Genomic DNA, 20,069 nt, shown 5'->3' on the forward strand with positions numbered 1-20,069 from the left:
TAGTAGTTCTAGTTGTGTGAGTCTTTAATTTTAAAAGATTTTTTGGAATGATTTGACCTGATGTAATAAAAATGTAGCGTTTGAACATGGGTGTGTAGACTTTTTATACCCACTGCATTTAATGTAATTAGATTGTTAGTTATATAATAGAAAGAGACATTTTTAAACACGAATGCAGTATAGCGCACCTTCATTTCAAACCCTACTCCGCTTTGTTTTTGTAAATGATGTTTATCATTCTGCAACTGCAGATCATATAATCCACAACGTCAATCTTACGTGTGTGGCTGAAATGTGATTTGAGCAGCGGCTCAACCGATTGCAACTGAAAACAACGAGGCAATTCATTTTCAAAGTAACAATTATTGTCTACGTTCAATCATCAAGTATTGAATTATTCGACGTCAACCCTTTTAGTAGCGTGTATAGAAATTATAATTATTGACTCATCTTGATTATCCTTCCCTGTGCAATTTTTGTTCCACCTTTCACCTCACTGTAGAAGGAAGCATGCCAACTGCAGTGTAATATCTCCAGTGATGTAATGAATTTGGAAGGTAATAATTCTGTGTCATCCTTGGGATTAGATGATGATTATTGCTATGATTACAATTGCATGTGAGATACCTTAGTGTATGAAGGTTTAAATCCGAGGTGATTGCACGCAAATGTCCACTGACAACGCATAGCACTTATTGATAACTGCGAGCCTGAGAGCTAAACATAAAAGCACACGCAGCATTTTCAAAAGGAGTGTAAATGTGCATTTTTCATATTTGAACTGAGCTTTGGCCGAGTGTTTTTAATCCAAATGTTTCAGCCTCGCACTTCCTGAGAGGTTTGAGAATGAGATTCTGCTGTCGTGTATAATCCACTTCTATAATGACTTTCCTAGGGAAAAAAGGCGGGCGCCCACAGGGGCCTCGCTAAGTAACTGTCAGAGCGAGAATCACAGCGACTCACCGCTAACACCGCCACATCCTATAAATTGGGACTGGCTGTTAAGGCTGCACGTTTGCACTGAACCTGTCCCAATTCCCACCCTTGTAGTGTGCAGAGCACTTAACGTTTCCATAATGGCTGCTTTTGGATAGACTGTAACTTCCAATGAGCCATTAATGGCTCACTGCTACCTGCTTTATAGTCTCAGAATCTTAATCTGATTCATTAAGTACTAAAGACGTCCATGATTGCATCCAGCCGTAGGACAGATTTAGGAATTTCTATCTTATTGACGGCTTTTATAAATGACGTCCAATTCTTCTCTCACTGGACACATTAGTAACACTTGCACAATCTAATGACATCCAATGCAATATTCATATATTCATTTTTAGTACCAAGTATGGTAGTATGGTAGTTTATCCCAGCAGACGACACCCCGGACCGGTCGCCAGCCAAACAAAGGGCACATGTGGAGACAGACAACCATTCCCACTCACATTCGTACAATCACTGACTGGGATTTAGTTTTCAATAAACCCAGAATGCGCATTTTTGGATCCTAGGAGGAAACCAGAGGACCAGAATAAAAACAACGCACGCACAGGCTGAACATGCTGACGCCACACGTGATTTGAACACGGGACATTTCGACTGCGAGAAAGACGGGCTAACCACTACTGTATTATACCAGGCTGCCCTGCAACATGATGGTTATATCAAAAATCGGCCCTTTACAAATATAATAACATTCCCTTTTGAATGACATCGCCATAGAGGAATTTATTGTGTAGAACTGCACAGTATCATACTCAGAGATGTTTCCATTATAGCACAGCAACACTGTACAAAGGCGATTCAGGCCACTGACCACACATCCTGTGAGAAGACGTGTGGATATACACTTCATTGCCCTTATAGTTGCTCTCTTTATGATCGCACAGACCATGCTCTTTGCTTTACAAGGCCACGGTGTGTAAAAAGCCATTTACATCAAGTTGACGACTTCATGGAGCCTTCGCTTGTTCTCACAGTGGATCGTCTCATAGGGCCCGCTGTCATCTGTCTTAAACCCCCCCGACCCCCTCCTCACTTCCTGTCGTTTTGCTAGTCTACTGAGACTCAAAGCTGTCAGCGTCTGTTTCTAACAGTGACGTGTTTTGGTTGGATAGTAACAGTGAGGAACGACTAGAAATTGCGTGTGAGTGCTAAAAGACACTATCAAGAGCCAAACTCCACAAACAGTAAATGAACGGAAAACCGTAATACTGGTCATACATCCCAGCATATCTACCTATCTACCTATCTATCTATCTATCAAAAAGAGAGTCCTAATAATCAACATATGTCAGTCTTTTTTTTGAAGTATAAGCCTACCTCTTTGACCAGAGGACTTCAGGGGAGGTGCAAGACCTTGAGAATTTTTTTTTTAATCTTTAACCATAACCTTGGTTATATGAAATGTTTATTCCATCCCCCAAAAAGATGATTATTTTCAACATACATTGCTGAAATCTTTACTTGACTACAACGACATGAAAAGACGCTTAGCTAGTATATGCGACACAGTGTTCGTTGTGTGCCCAAGTTTGCTTTTAAAAACGCACACTCACATACACACGGGGGATGAGGGTATCCTTGCTGTAGTCCATATTACAATCCAGCCACCGAAGTGAATCTGTAACTGTTACTCTGAGGTCATATTGGCGCTTTTAAGGATGCAGATGTCTCTTAAATCATAATAGTATGATCCCGTGGTCTAGCTGTTGTTGCTGTATACAATTGCCCAGAGCATGGGAAGAGAATTGTCATTCCAACTATCAAAGCAAAATAAAGCCTAGTATTGATAGACAGCAAAGAAGCCATATAACCTCTCTGCGCTGTTTGAATTGCACACTTCCTGAGTGTGAGCTCCCGCTCAAAGAAAATCATCACCAACGGGAAAAAGAAAGTCGATGGTCTGGGCTGTTGATGTAGCAGATTTGTTGCTGAGGTCCTTAAAAAAAAAAAGTCAGGTTTAACGTGAAAAAAATAGTGTCCTACTGTATGTGTCCTGCTGATAAAGCGTTATCACTGGAACGGGAAGCTGTGAAATCAGGCCAGGAAAAAATAAACACATATTTTTTCTCGTGTGATGTTCCCACGTTCTAAGATGTACATCATCATCATCATCATCATCATCATCATCAGCAGCAGCAGCAGCAGCAGCAGCAGAGCAACCTCTGTGTTGGATCAACAACTCAGCCTGTGTGCTGAGATTAGATATAACCTAGAAATAGTCGTGCAGTGGATACACGGTTCATGACTTTAATCCTTTCCGTGACTCTGTTTGTGAACCAAGGTAATGTTTCCCATTGAAATGAATGTAAATGCAGTTCATCCGTTCCAGACTCAGAACAAAGTTAGTATTTACCTTATTTTTATTACTGTGTGGTTAAAACTGAATACAGTACAATAAGTGAAAACAATTTTTTTTAATGAAGCAATAACATGGTACGGTGGCTACCAAATCAAATTTGTTAAATTTACAATCGGAAAAGCGAAGGAGATTTAAAGGGAAACATTAGACCATGAAGCCTTGCTAACACTATCACTTGTAAGCTCTCGTAGCCTACGATGGGAAAAAGTTAGTATCCAGATTATCCAACACCCACTCTTTAGCTGTAGTTGTGTGATATAATAATAATAATAACAATTTCCTTCTTGGGGAAAATGGACTGGGTAATAAAAATAATAATTTTACCAATGATTTAATGTTTGATGATGGTGAAAGTTCAGAGGTAAATAACTTGTTTGAGTAAGCTCAGGACTTTCCGATGCGTATTTCTTGTGTGTTTACAAGGAGACAGGTATTGACTGTAACTCCAAACAAAACAAGCGCCAACAGATGAACAAATATTTTTGCTAAGCATACTCTTGCCATAACTAGCACGGAAAGAAAGGAACGGTGTTCTACATAGTACCAATCAATGATGATTAATTGAGCTAATTTGACCTCAACACCGTGGATCATTACTTACCATTTCCTCTTTTATCCTGTCTAGATGGAAGCAAGTGTGGAGTTTGTGGAAAGTGGATACTGTGTTTACTGCTTTAATGAGAAGCTCTCTCTCACACACACACACATACAGAGGACAGAGGAAGGTAAGAAAAGCCATCAAGGAACGCAGAGATGCTATCTACATCGTCCCAAAGCATGCACCCTGTGACCTGCACTGTGTCCACTATGTGAAAGACTGCACTGCATATTGGTCGAGTAAAATTGAATTTTGTAGCTGTTATTTTTTTCCTCCTCAGTAAATAAGCAACCTTACTATACTGTATGGGCACCATGGTCCATTCTTCCATCCATCCATCCACTATCCCAACTGACTTTGGGTGACAGGTGGACGACATCCTGGACACGTACAACATAAAGACAGACAGCCATTCATACTCACATTCACGGCATCACTGAGTGGAAAACCGAACCCGCGCAGCCTGTGTGGACATTACGCAAAAGAGAACCACACATTCTAAACGTTATAGTAGCAAATCCACACCTATAGAAAATATAGCTGTGGCTTAGTTAAGGTCAACATAAGTTCATAATTACCACCCAACTTCTTAGTACTTCACCTTGAGCTCAGACATAACATTACTCAGGGGGGATTTTTGTCTCAGTACGACCCTGACAAAATATGAACTTTTGACCATCTAAAGAAAAAAAAGGCCCACCGGAGCTCTTAGGATAATTTTGCGGTGGCGGCAGTCAAAGTCAGCTACATTCTTTTCTCACCATTAACCGCTGAGCCACCACATTTTTACACTTCCCAAAGAGTGTGGTATTTACCTTTGTGGGGCTCCTCCTGCAGTATTTTAACCTTGAGCTCGCCACAAAAAAAAACACTTGTAGAGTGTTAATAACATTCATGTAAAACACATTTGAGAATAGATGATGCTGTACTTTGCTACCTAAGCTTATAGAGAAGTGAAAATAAATCAATAATTACAATGAAGTATATAGTTGTTCTGTTTACATGACTACTCTTCGCACCTTTCGAACAGTGCCATTTATGTGTTGGCAACTGCAGTGCTCACATTGGCTGATATATATTTGCCCTTGCCCAAGAAGTCCTCCTGACGGCAATGTCACATACACAGGTTCACAATGTTGTCGCTGATTTTTTTAAGAAATAGATTTATTCTGTTATTTGTAGCTGTGCCAGGGACTTGATTTTTTAAAAGAAAGAAGTTGACGTGTAATTCGATGGCTTGGTGATAAAATGCTGCATGCGTTGATTTCACCGTAGCGAGAAATATGCTGTTAAAATATCTTTTTTTTAAAAAATCATTTAGGTATTTTGACTTTAAAATAATCCTTAGTGCTGCTTAAAAAAAGAAAAAGAAAACGAAAAGAAAACACACACACACACACACACAATGAAAGAAAATCTTAAAATGATGTATTCCCCCTTAAAAGTGAAATCTTAAAGTGAAGGTTATGCATTTAAGTTGACAGGTCATATAATTCAGTGTTTTAAGAAGTAGAGTAACAAAATTACGGTGATATTGATGGAGTCTGTTGGAGCTCAGCATTTCATTTTCATTCATCCTCATACTAAAATAAATCGCTACACCTCCATTTGCGTCATCCTGATTGGAAACTGTCAAAACATATTTGCCAGGAGCGAGCACGCTTTTGAAGAACGTTTTAATTGAATTCATTTGAGTCTGTATAGCATTAAATTGCTGTTACTTTCTGTCGGGATTCATCAGTGCCAGACCGCTGATGGCGTGAACAAAGCGCACATAACAGCTTTGCACAAGACAGCTGGAGAAGTGAAACGAGAAAGCTTTCAATCAAAACATGGCAGGAAGGCTAAACAAAGTGTCAGCAATTGGAGAAATAGAAAAGAAAATATAATGCTGTTAGTCCAGAAATACTTTCAACAAAAGCAAAATGTGGCTGGAATGTACCATACACACTTAGTATGTTTTTATATGCATTGACGTTTTAGTCAAAGCAGACTTTTTTTAAGCGAGAAGGTGCACCGCCACTGAAAAACCATTTGGCAGTGAATTGCAAACACATTTTCTGGCATGTCCGATTCTCGCAGCTCATTGTACAAAACTATTAGATATGGAATGCGCAGAGGCCTCATTTATTTGTTAGCTCAGTCTCGTTCCATATGGAAAGTGCAGTTTTTCATTGTTCAGTCTTTTTAAAGGTGTTTTATGGGTCTTTTATGTGCTATTAGCCAATGGATGTAACTTGGGGAGATAGGAAGACAGCTTTCATCTGCCACACTCCATAAAGTGACAATAACTATCTCATTTCTCCACACAAAAAGAAGAAAAAAAATACAGCACCATCTCTTTCACGCTACGACACCTGTCACATGTCGCCTTTCATGTCACGAATATGCTATGCTATGAATTTGAAATGGGGGTGGGCAATCTTTTCTAATCACTGTCAAACTAGGCTTGGAATGCACCGATATGACCATGAAGCCTATCCCAGCTGCCTTTGGGCGAGAGGCGGGGTACACCCTGGACTGTTCGCCAGCCAGTCACAGGGCAAATGCTCACACATTCACACCTAATTTAGAGTCTTTGAATAACCAAAGTTAACATGTTTTTGTAATGTGGAAAAAGTCGGAGCATGGGAAGAAAATGCTCGACACAGGAAGGCCAAAGTCAATATTCAACCCTCGAATCCCAGAACCACGAGGCAGACGAGTACACCGCCGTGCTGCCGACATAAAAGCATGTTCTCAGAAATATTTATTAATACACAATACAGTCTGCAGTGGAAAAATGAGGAAACAAAGAAAATCCATTGGCCTGTGAGTCAACATCGTTTGTAAAAAATAGGGAGTCAGGACCCTAGCATAGAGCAGATTTATCCACTTATGCTGCATTTGGGAAATCAGGGAAGTAGCAAATACCCCACTTGAAGCTTACAAGGTCTGACTTTAAAGCAGTCTAGCAAATGTAAACAAAAAACATGTCTGCATTCACCTCTCCATGATACAGGCACATACAATATTTACACACCACATTTTAAATGGCAACATCTAGCATAGCAAATAAACACAGATTGTATTTGTTCATACGTTTTTTCTTTCTTTCTAGTCTTTATATGTGCTGCCGTCGTTGTTTTACTGACGTCAGATTAATGTCAATATAATCTTTGTTGTTAGCTATCTTTGTCAGATGAGAGCATCTCAGCAAATTTTGAGTAAGTTAATATTCTAGTTAGAAGTCTGTCATTTTAAATGATGTAGAACAGCTGTGTTAATAACTGGCTTTCATCAAAGTACCCCAAGGATCAAGAAATATAATATACTTTGCTAACCATTTGTCTGGCTGAAATTAGCCTTCAGAGGGTGGTCCTGTCTCATGCAAGGAGCCAGCCCTGATACTGTCCTACATACCGCTGGGCCAATGGCGAGTACGCATTTTGTAACTTTGACGGACCTCTGGGTGGCTGCACTTAGAGCCCTGAAACTACAGTAAATAAAGTAAACAGTGCTGAACTAAAAGTAGACATGGGCACTTGTCTACTTGCTCTATATTGCAGCTTTTAGAAAATGGTCCGGTGTACTAATGGGCGCTGAGAAACTTCACAGTTAAAGTTGCGATGTAAAAACCAGAAGCATTTGTAGGACGTGACCAGACGGTGTTGCTCTAGCAGCTTTCCAGTTACTGACACAGTGCACGTTAACAATCATTCATCTCTCCGTGTTGTTTTTTTCCTTCTCCTTCATTTTACAGGCCAAGGCGACAGTTTGACCCTGGCTAACCTTCAACCAGACTCTCTGAGGCGCTGCACTGAGCGGCGCTAATAACCACCACTAGGATAAATGGTCCTTAACATAGGAGGGGGCCATTAAGCAGGGTACCGGAAGGGCTTAGCTTAAATGAAAATGTATTCCTTCAGTTCCTGTTGTAATCACTCAATTTCTAAGCCAATGGCAGCAGCAGGAGGAAGAGCAGGATGAGGAGGAGGTCTGACCAAAATAGCCCCATAGAATAACATGCCTGGCCAATGTGAGTCAGCGCAAGCAGCCGCTCTTGGGTTGAGCCTGCTATGCAAAGTACACGGTTGAAATGCAACACGGAATACATGGAATAACAATACACTTGGATACACAGGAACATATAGTGTATCAACATAGATCATTGTCAAGTATATCATTTTTATTCCACTGGGAAATTGTTAGTCAATAAGACGTCTTGACTTCAACCTCTTCTGCAACATGTGATAAATCACCAAATAAGGCCAGAGTACCCATTTTATCTACGATCTACTTATCAACTTTTAACAGTACATGGTTGAACTCTCAGCCTCACATCAACACGTATGCCTTTTTTTCTTTTACAGAATCAGATAGCTTTGCTGCTGGCTAGGATTGCAAAAGTTTCCATCAGAAAAAAGATTGTTTGACTTTACTGTATGCGCCCTGTGATTGACAGGTGACAAGTCCAGGGTGTACCCCACCTCTCACCCTGCTGGGATCAGGTCCAGCGCACCTGTAACCCTGAACTGGTAGAAAAGGGATTTTCAGAAATTAATGTGAACACACTTAATTTGCAAATATGACAGGGTCACCGGGAGCATAAATGAAGTTGGAAAAAGAACACGGTGTCAGCAAAGGTCTACATCCTCGCAGACCACTACTTAAGGCAGCATTATTTTGTTAAAGACAACAAAGAGTGGTAATGTCCCAATCCTTTGACTACATGGTTGAAAGTGAACACTGTAAATGTACTTAGGCTCGTGAAGTTAGCACATCGGTATCTCTGTGTTACTTCAGCTGTGTTTACATAATGGACTGACTAGCCAGTAAGCAGTACGTACTTTATGTTGTTATAGTGTGATAGATTGCTGATAAGATTCTTCTTGACTTCCCTTTATATTTCCTGCCATATAAATCCTAAATTAAATTTACATACATACTCAAACTAAAATAACTAGTACCAAAAAATTGTTACTTAAATTTTCGTCTTAGATTTTAAACAAGCTCCTTCTCTGCTTATGACTGAATTCTGTTTCTATGGTGGCGACAATAACCCCAATTTGCACGCAAGTCGGAACATGACCTTGTCTATTATGAACCTACGCTAACGTATAGTTACAGTACATCTTTGTAGGAAATGCACTTCTAGGCTAAAGATAAATATTCAAATAAAAAGCAGTAAATACAGCAGTGATTGAGCATGCCTTCTTGTGCTGGTTGGTGACGTATTCTTACGCCGCTGCACAAGCTAATTCTTTGCACGCCGTTCATAACCTGGAAACGTACATTGGGAACCACGTAAACCGAGGATTCGCTGTAGTGATATAGTCATACATGGTTAAAAAAAAGATGAACAGTTTCAAGGCAGCTTTGAATCATGGATTGATCAATTTATTCATTCTGTCAGGACATTTTTCTCTTTTGTCCCAAAGACTTACACGAAAAAGAAATTTGAGATGTTCCATTTGCTTTAACCAGAAAAGAAAAGAAGACTATGCGATCATGAAAACAGACATTCAGAAGCACATTAAAAAGTTGATCTGTTGATGGGACCAACTGGATAGATTGCCTAATATCTTCCCAAATGTACCTACATGATCCTATTGGATGTTTGTTTTAGATTTACCTGTACCTGTAGGGTGGGAATTGGGTAACATATTCTAAAAAAAAAACATAGGTTAAAAAAGGCCTCCTAGCTTTTAAGGAGAAGAAAGCCACGTTGAGCAGATGTGTGGTTGTAAAAGCTTGCATGCATGCTGACACAGGCACTGATCTTGACTTTTCGGGTCCTTGGACAGAAAGAAGACAGCATTCAGGGATGTGAGAAATCTCGCAAAAAAAGGCAGTAGACAGGATTTCTTCAAAGAAATCCATTCACAAAAAAAAAAAACAGAGAGAATGACATTTGGATATACAATTTGTCAAAATAAAAGGGGGACTTTAAGACAAAGGACAATCAAAAAAATAAATCCAAAGATGTTCAAGTTGCCAGAAATCTGCCACAGGAAAATGATAAAACTTTAACAGCAACAAATATAAAACACAAAATAGTGGCTTTACTCCAGGGACCGCCTACATATAATAACATTACTCTGAATACAAGCGGACTAGATTGTCCAGAAGAGCTCAGCAAGCCAGTGCTGAGCATTCTGGGTCATGTAATAAAATCCAGAAATACCAAATCACAAGAAGCTTTTAAAGCTGCTTCTCATAAAAAATAAAACGAACGAGGAGCAGTATAGAAAAAAAAAAAAAAACGCAACAGAACAGCAAAACAAAGCAAGAAATATTAAGTATAATTAAGGCGAGTTCAAATATTGCAGAATGTTTGCCACAACAGTCAGAGCTCCCACTCTTAATCACTGCATGGATGCAGAGGAGGGAAAGAGGGATCAAATGAAGACAAAATGACATCTGAAAACGTAAAGGAAAAAAGATAAGAGATCCTCTTTGGAGATATTTTATTTGGTTTCGTTTGGTCTCTTCCTCGGGAACATTTTAAAGGGAACAGTGACGACCTCCTTAAAGAATCCAAATGAAATTGGAAAATTAAAAGAAGAACAATAAAAAAACAAAAGAAGTGTAATTTTCTTTTGGAGTGGGGGGCACAGAAATCAGATTATTATTATATTTTTTTTTTTGTCCTGACACCTGATATGACAGATGACAATGACTTGCCTGTGTGTCCCGCTGAAAAGTCCTCTCTGATTCTGATTAAGAGCAGTCCGGCAAAAGAGATACAAAACGAAACGGACCTCAAGTTGTTTTTATTTTCTAACTGTCTGAAGGTCATTTTAGGGAAGGCAGTCCCCACAAAGTGTCCCTCTGCTCCCCTTGTAAGTGAAAAAAGCTGATTCAACAGTCATCTTGTCCGGAGGTCATGCCTTGTGTGTAAGGGGCCAATTGGCAGGCCAGCTGTGGGTCTGATCGGCGAACAAAAGAGGACGTGGCTTCAAATGTCCACATCATCCTTCACAGGATAGAGTGCCGCCGTCCACTTCTGTTCTCTTCTCTTAATGCTTCAGACCCATTCCTGCATGGAGCGTTTGCAGTAAAGTATGTGGCGTGGCGTACCTTTCCTTTTGAACTGCACCACAGTATAGACCAGCACGAGCAGGCACAGCGCCAACACACACGGGATGACGATGGCAACCGCCTTCACCGTGTTCGCCTCGTTGTCCAGCTCGATGACCACGTCCGTGTTGCCGTCGCCGGCGGGCGGGCGCCCCGGGTCCACCGGCATTAAGTCGCAGCCCATGAAGTCCTTAAGGAAGGAACGCGGGTAACCCGGCTCCACTCTGAGGAACTGGTTGTTGAACTTCCAGTACTCCTTCCCCTTGTAGAAGTAGGTGAAACCTGAGGGGGGCAGAAAGAGACAATAGTGACAAGTGTTAAAAGGATTGCCATGACCACAATCACTTGCAAATCCAAGATTCATACACCTCATTTAACCCTTACCTACTGTTCAGGTGAAATGTAACTTATTTCGACAGCAATAAAAACGCTCTGAACAATGTCTTTCACCCTACAATTTGATAACTTTTCCAAAAGTAACCCACAATACACAAAAACAAAAATATTTGGTACAGGTGCTACAAAGTTTGTGTACACTGAGGCTGTCCATATACTAAAGTGAATTTTAGCTTTTACCAGTTTGTGTTAGATCAAGGAAAATGGTGGGAATGGTAGAAATCTTGAAACTGTCAAACTGTACCGGTACATACATGCCATAAAGGTGCATATTTTTTGGGGGGTGTTCAAGTAGGAGCTCGTCTGTGCTCCCACCACATTTGCAGCGGTTCCTGCCGAAACAGGCACATGTTGGTCATGGGGGAATCCCGAAACACACACTCCACACAGGAGAGCCTGAGCCAAGATTCTGACCTTGGATATCAAGACTTTGAGGCTGCGTGCTAACCACTGCATCACCATGCTGTCCCAGATGAAACTTCATCCGTCCAACCATTCATCCATCTTTTAACTGAGCGTGCCTTCTTTGTGCCATCGGGCGATGTAACCTCGGAGCCTCGTACGTCGGGACCATCGGAAACCAAGGACCCCCTGTACTGTCTTCTCATTAGATTTGTTGCTGTAGCAATACAATAGTTACCGTAGCTTGCTGCTACTATTGTTCAACTTAAGTGAAGTATAAATGTCATGTAACAGCTACTCGAAGCTGAGAACCACATAATAAAGAAGCGCTGTCACTCAGAACAAAACCTCTCTCCCAGCTCTCCAAAAGTTGGTTTGTGCGTCCTAATGTAAAGTTTTAGCTTTTTTGTCCATTTTGCATATTTGTTGATGACAGCATTGCTATCGCATTAATAAAACCACTTCAACTGACTCAGATCAGCATTCTCTCACAATAACAAATTGCATAAGAAGATACATTTCTATAAAATAAGGACTAATCAATACGCAATTGGTCGTCTCCTGGGTTAAGGACAACATTTTCAATGATCATCTCAACTGAATACAAGGATATATATGAAATATGAATATAAAATTCACAGCAGGAATAACTGACAAAACCCTCCAACATTTTTTATGTGAAGTGATATCAGTAAGCCAACAAGCAAATATTGCAGGTCAACTGCAATATTGGCTCTCTAAATTAAAAATGCTGAAGGAATGTTGCCAGGATAGTTTAGCTATATGAAGGTTATCTGTCACTGTGTTTACACAGGCACACATCTCAAGTAGCTTAAATAATTTAACAAATTCAGCAACAGTGAACTGTGCATGACTTTGCAGTTGAGCCACTGTGCACTTGTCAGCAGTGTTGTTAAGCAGCATTGTCTCTGGAGATTAATTAAAAAAGCTCATTAAAAAAAATGGGAGTCAAACCCCAAAGCTAATATTACACCAAAGCACAAAATGTCATCCACAAACAAGCTGCTCTGGTGTTTTTCAAACACTCAGTTTTTGTTTCTTTCTGAGAATGAGTGGACAATTGTCCCGGTGTCAAGCAAACAAGAAAGTCACAACGAGTCAGTGTTCATCTTTGATTCCAACCCCCTGGAGGAAGAATTCACTTGGAAACACTTGTCCCTCTGTGGAATTATTTGTGAAGACAGCAGTGCAAATGTTGAGTGAAGATAAAACCAAAATATTTCCTTTCTGTGCACAATGTACGTATATTCATTAGAACACACACGTCTGAATATGAATTTAGTTGATTTAATGATCGCAAGTTTGGTCTACTCTAAACCAGGAATGAAGATTTTTTATTTTTTTTATTTGATAGAATTCATTCTTATGCATTTTTAAGTTGACTACAGAATATCCCTGAAAATATATGTCATGTAAAACTGGGTCCTTACCCTCCATGCGACAGCTTGACTTGCTATTTATTATTCATGCCTGCTGTTTTCAAGGAAAATGAGGATGGAAATACTCCGAATGTAAATAGAGCGAACGAGATTGGACTCAGGACTTATTAAAAATGGTGGGCAGGTGACACTGTTTCTCATAAGCAAGGGGGAAATAAATTGTGTTTCTATGTGAATGCGTGCTCATTAATAGTTTGGAATTTATTTGTTTGTGCATATAAACAAACAGATACTGAAAATATCAATTATTTTCCTCAGTTGTTTATGAGTGGACAGAAGCAGATAAATGATGTGATGAACTTATGAGCTTTAAAAAAAAAAAAAACATCCACACATAATGAATTAGTGTAACTACCGTTTAAAAGTTGAAAGCTTTTAATGGGAATTTACGTTATTAAACTAAAAATGTGCAACATTTCTGGTAGGTCTATAAAAGAGAATTTGGATAATGAACTTGTTTATTTTATGTTCATTTTGCAATACAAGACTGGTTAAAACAGCAGATTTGATGCAAATTCTGTTAAATTTCTACCAATCTCAATGGATTCCTGTCCCATGCACACAGCACACCACTTACAACAGGGCGACAAGGCTATCGAGGCCACACACTCTACATCCATCACATTACAGACGAATTCTTAAAAAACTGAATTCTACAGCAGGAGCATTACTGCCACACTGCTGCATTTGCAAACTGCACAGGAAGTATATCCGACTGAACGTTTGTGTTTTTGATTAAATTACTATTTCCAGAATTCCCGTAAAAGTAGCACTTTAGCTCCAGCCTATGGACCACCTGTAGCTGGGGCATGCATCTTAAAGAAGTCAGAAAGTCTCACAATAAAGCAACATAATGGAGCGGTGACTTAGACTGAATCTAATCGTTGCAAAAGTTAATGACGTTGGATGTAGGAGTATTTTTTTTAACTGTAATGACTTCCATTTTTTTTTTTAATCTTCATCCTGAATGATAACACTCATGTACTCAGAACTAACTCTGCTGAACTTATCTAATCTCTCATGTGTTGCTGCAAATACTTTATTCACACAGAAATGCAACATGAATATTAAAACGGAGTGGCTTGAGAAATGACACAGGAGGTGCTACTGTGGGCTATTTCCAGGACAACATGGTTCCAGGGCGCCATAATATAAAACCTGCTTTCTCACACATATGTATATAGACACTTGGCATGTACGTACACTCAATTATGCTCCATTATCTGGGTCAATCTCACATGAACGTGACTCGACACCATCCCGTGTCTGCTTCAAAAGTGAGCGTGCATGTGATGAATGTGGGCACCAATCAGCCACGCCGGCCACCCTTCATGCGCACGCTCCTCCTGGCCTCAGCGGCAGAAATATTGGGCTATGAATCTGGCTGCTGATCCACAGGACAGATGGCCCGAGCGTTCAGCACCACCTGCCCTGATTTTTCCGACCCAGGTGCTGCCAAATCGGGGCCCAAACCCACCTGGCAGAATAAACTGAACAAGCAAAGGTTTCCCCGTTTCCAAACTATTGAGGGGCTCAATACGTAACAGTTTTGAAAGTTTTACATCGTCTCCCCCCACTTGATTCAGGCCAACTGCCTAAAACTGGAAAACGGACCCAGTGGTGGTCTTGTTCTTCCTGCTTCAACTGAGCAAGGTGATCTCGAGAAATAGTTGGCTTACAAATTAATTTGGAAAAATTATTCTTGAGTAGGATGAAAGATTTTCATATTCCATTTGCTACTGCCACTGCGCAATGACAAAAATTCTAATTCTGAAATGTGAGGACACATGCCAACTGCTACAACATAATGTAAAAATAACTGGGCCAAGTTTCCAATCAATGCTACCCTGATTTACCTCCTGTAGAGTGAACCAATGACCATTTGAAATCCATAGAAGCTGGCACATGAACAGTACTGCTGCTGCCAAATTAGAGTATCAGGAAGGACAGATCATACCATTGGCTTTATCTACAAAGGCCCCCTGTGGCGATTCAGGCACACCTCTCCACACGGTGATGGGTTTGGGATAGCCGGGGTCCATGGTTCTCATTTCCTCATTGTAGCGCCAGTACCTGAAAACAAGCAAAAAATGAATACAAAATAAATAAATACCGAAAGCAAGGAGGTGTGTTGCTATGAACGACAGATTAAAAACAGCTGACAACAGATGGTACTTTCTGCTCAAAGCTTGAATCATTTACATACACCCGTAGATAAAAAACTTTCATCTCCCATTTTTATCTGCGAGCGATGTAGCGATGTTCCATAAACTGTTACCACAAAGAAGAAGACTATAGCCTAAAATGTCTTGGTGTGCTACATAATTCAAAGAAATTCAAAGGGACTAAGGGGTGGGGTCACAATTGAATATTACTTGAACATCTCCTATAGCCATTGTTACCTGTCCCCTTTAAAGAAGTAGGTCTTAGCAACATCTTCCCACCACACGGCCGTTTCGATGCTCTGAGCCGGCATGCCGTGGCCATACTGGGTGATGTCCTTAGGGTAACCGGCCTGCAACACCGTGTCCTTAAACACCCAGTATTGCTTCCCTGCAAAACAAAAAACAAGAAACTTATAGCGAGAAGGAAGGACAAACAACATCGTGAGTTACCCTCCAGGTTCAATACACAAGAAGGGCAAATTTACAAGGACGGCGAGCACAAGCTTTGGCGTAAATACCAAGCAGTAAACCTGTTGCCTTGTGTATTGTCATGTTTCCATTGTTCAAAATAGGACACACAAAGTGACAACTTCTTCCTGCCCTTGCTTTGAAATACTACGGGAATTGCTGGAAAAAACTGCGAGGAGATAAAAATAAGTAGCCCTGATGTGTTAGAGTTTTGATAACGATAGTATGAGTGATGATCTACTATGGAATGTTAAATTATTTGTCATGTTTACTCCAATATACAGTTTCTGATGCACAATGCTGTAAAACCAAGTAATGAGAGAAATTATCCTTATTTCATAACTTCAGTAAACTTTGTTTTACGATTTGCTCAAACGCCCCCAAATGTACTTCTGAAAATTTTCCCATCTAGATTCAGTATCCTACTGATAGTAAGTAGTAGTAGTAGTAGTAGTATCCTATCCTCATTTAAATTATGGTCACATTTTGAATAAAAAAAACAAATTAAAAAAAAAAATAAATAAAACTTCAGAAAGCAGCATCTGTCCATTTAGTTTGCGTAGATTCATGGCACCCACAAAACTAGGGCTTACTTGTATTTATGTGAAATATGTACACATTTACATTTTCTATTTCCCTTCTCTGAGTCTCCTCCCCAAGTTTCTCTCTGTAGTGAACTCTCCTTCCTGCGGAGTAATTAGGTAAAACTCCACACTTTTGACAGTGTGACCCCAGGACGTGACTTTCTTAGTCACTCTTGGAGGTGGTGGGCTGAAGAGCAGGAAGAGGGGGTGGTCGGAGTGTTTCAGGCAAAATTGTGTGTGAGAACGGGCTAATATGATAATGGTAGGGGGCGGAATGAACAAAAGATATAGAATGTTTTATATCTTTGTATCTTACCTACAGCTCAGTCCTTGTTTAACTATTTAGTTTGAGTACAATGATGCATTAGTTTGTGTATGAAACATTTCAAAATAGAACATTTCACGGCGGCGCTGTGGCCACAGTTCTGAGGGCCGGGGTTCAAATCGCCTGTGTGGAGTTTGCATGTTTCCCCGCGCCGACTTGGGTTTTCTCCGGGTACTCCGGTTTCCTCTCACATCCCAAAAAAAACCATGCACGGTAGGGTTGATTGAAGACTCTAAATTGCCCTTAGGTATGAATGTGTGCACGAATGGTTGTTTGTTTATATGTGCCCTGCGATTAGCTGGCGACCAGTTCAGGTTGTACCCCGCCTCTCGCCCGAGGATGGCTGGGATAGGTTCCAGCACGCCCGTGACCCTTGTGAGGACAAAGCGGTATGGAAAATGGATGTATGGATGAAACATTTCACAACAAAGACTAAAAATGTATATGTACATTTCTGAAATGTGGAGAATCTGGAATATTTTAGAAAACCATGTGATCAGTGGAAGCAATATGTAGTACAGTATACAGAATTACTAACTGTTGTAAAATTGTTGCCATAATGATCATAATCCAAAAAGAGTAAATGAATGAGTGGTATTTGCTCCACACACTGAGACCAGTGATGGCCCCTTTTTGGAGAATTCATTTAACCTCTCTCCCTCACATAGACCCACTCAATCAATGTCACACTTCCTCTGGCCCTGACACACAAATAACACACCACACCCTGAGATTAAATCCGCTACCCACCCCCAAAAGAAAGACCATTTTTTAAAAGACACACCGACAGTTGTTCTGTGTACAAAGTCCCATGCAATAGTCTTATAAGGTATCGACCGTTGATGGCTAGATTGAAGAAGAAATTGTTTGGTTTCACCTCAGAAAGACAAACCCGTTTGCCAATTCATTTTTTTATGAGAAAATGTGTATGCAAATCACATTTGATGACTTAGAAGAGAAAGTGAGTATGATAAGGGGTTGCTTCTGTTTCAAATGTGCTGTATACCACTAGTGCCTCTACACTGACCTGCTTGTATGGTGCATTAAAAACCAGTGACAGCCTAAAGGCTTCATCATTGCAATTGTTTAAATTGCAATGATTCACTTAAAATAATGTACAACAAAAGGCTATTTTGAGTATTTTGTCAACGTCAGGAATCAAAGTGTTGTATTTTGCTTTTCGGACAACCTATCCTTCTGAATGCGGACAGACAAAAGAACGACTCCTGGGAAATTAGTTCTGTATTTCAAGTCAAAAGGCCATACACTGGCATTAAATGTAGCAATCCTGTTGTTAGTCAGTCTGGGAAGATAGCAGGGTTGAGAAAAGGCAGACAAGCTTTTGGCGCACACTGCCCAAGTAGTGAGCGCGTCCAGGATTTGTTGGTTTTTGAAAATAGCAATGGGGTTGAGTGAAGATTTGTAGTTTGTTTGCCAGTGTGCTTTCATTGCCTACATAAGCTTCGGCTTCATGCATATTGATTCAGATAAAATAGAAACTTAAAAAAGACAATATAACTGCCGTGAAAGTAATTTCCAAGACTATATTAATTTGAGGTAGATTTAAAGAGAGACATTAATACCACAGGGACTAAGCTCAGTATCAACATTATTAAAAGTCAAAGCTTGGGGATTACGTTGGCTTTTCCAACCAAGTGAGCAAAACATTACTTTAATCTTTCCTGAGTTATAGTGAAGTAAGATCAAGTGAGTTCCCTCAGTGACGACAAAGAACAAAGATGCATATAGAGACAGGAGTCTGTTTTTGTTTTAAGAGACACATAAGAACAGCCACACAGTTTCTAAAATAAAACATCTCAAATAAAACTTATCTAAGAATGTTTGTTGTAGTATTAACTCAAAGTGGACAACATAGGACCCTGATGTGAACAACACACACATAAAGTGGGGATGAAAGATAGTGGTGGTAGTAAAGAAACAGCCTTACCTTTGAAGAAAACAAATTTGCCCTCACTGTTCTCATAGACCGCATCAATTTTAGGTGGCAGACCCCTCCAGAAAACATTGATTAGCATGGGGTATCCGGGCATTACAGCATTATCTCTTACTCGCCAAAACCAGTGGTCCTAAAAGACAAAAACACGACCGTTTTCAAGTATGAGTTATTATTATTAACAGATTCACTGCCATTGACGGCTTTGGAAGTCAAATATCCATGTTAACCGGGAAGGCTGGCAGTGAATGACCTTTAAGTTATCTCAGCCAAGAAGGTTATGGTTTTTTGCTTTGATTTTATTTGTGTCGAATTTAATTTTTACTCTTTTATATCAAATTAGATGTTCTTCCTTTGTTTTGGAGTAGATGAACTTGCCAAATCATGATATTTGATTGAAATGTGCCAAGATCCAACATAGACTCATTGATTTTACCAATAAAAAAAAAATACAAATAAAAAAAGTCCGAGCTCCTACAGGTCTTGTATTTGTTTCTCTCTGCCTGTTGAGGCCCGTTACTTATTGGAAATTGATAAGCACAATTTTAAAACATACAGTATTGATTCCAAGGAGCCTGCTTGCTATGACCTCACATAAAGTCTTGCTTTTGCTCTGAATGGGAGAAGGACATACAGTAAAATGTTCAGTAACATAAGATACATTGGGTTTCAAGAATGTGGAACTTCATTAGAATAAGAACATTCTGTCCTGTTTTAATGGAAAGGTTCGGAAACTGTCCTAGGTACGGCACTAACATTTTTGATTACCGTACAACTGCAATAAGGAACGATATCGTGTATAAAGTTTTCCATTGCTGAAAATAAATTATAAAATGTGAAACTGTACATTCCAGGCCAAATTGTTTCCATTCTTATATCAAAGTCCTCTTAGGAACCATCAGATGCATTTTGAGATTTGCTGGATAGCACATCAGTTGCAATACACATAGAAGTTCAAGGGTGTGGGGGGCATCAAGTCACGTGCATGTGAATGTCGGGAGTGTTTGGAATCGCAGCATCTCAGATTTCCTTTTGGAGTGGAAGGTGTGTCTTTTTGATGAGGGATGAAACTTGATGCTAAAATGAGAGCCAGGGGAGACCCAGCTGTGAAGGCCATTTGGACTCGCTCAAGAAGTCCCACCCTTTGGCAGAAAACAGCTCATCACATCTTCTGAACACATTATACATTCAGGAATAAGAGATTTTGAATTGATGTGGAGCAGGAGGCAAACACACACCCAAAGAAAGCTACATCAATAGCTGATTAAACAAGTCTCTCTGCTGCTCTTTTTCT

At 40.0% G+C, this 20,069-nt stretch overlaps 1 protein-coding gene across 3 annotated transcripts in view; it reads right to left on the bottom strand.

The window, feature by feature from the left end:
• Positions 1-9,312: 9,312 nt before the first annotated feature.
• LOC133470331 (matrix metalloproteinase-16-like) overlaps positions 9,313-20,069 on the bottom strand; it is a 54,704-nt gene continuing 43,947 nt past the window's right edge. For all 3 annotated transcript variants that reach the window (XM_061758585.1, XM_061758583.1, XM_061758584.1), the window contains 4 exons: positions 18,770-18,908; positions 15,682-15,832; positions 15,237-15,352; positions 9,313-11,303 (listed from right to left, as the gene is read on the bottom strand). In XM_061758585.1, the coding sequence (XP_061614569.1) occupies positions 10,969-11,303; positions 15,237-15,352; positions 15,682-15,832; positions 18,770-18,908 (741 nt within the window). In that variant the 3' untranslated portion in view covers positions 9,313-10,968. The remainder of the gene's footprint in view (positions 11,304-15,236; positions 15,353-15,681; positions 15,833-18,769; positions 18,909-20,069) is intronic.

Source organism: Phyllopteryx taeniolatus, chromosome 20 (genome assembly GCF_024500385.1).
Source record: "Phyllopteryx taeniolatus isolate TA_2022b chromosome 20, UOR_Ptae_1.2, whole genome shotgun sequence".
Lineage (NCBI taxonomy): Eukaryota > Metazoa > Chordata > Actinopteri > Syngnathiformes > Syngnathidae > Phyllopteryx > Phyllopteryx taeniolatus.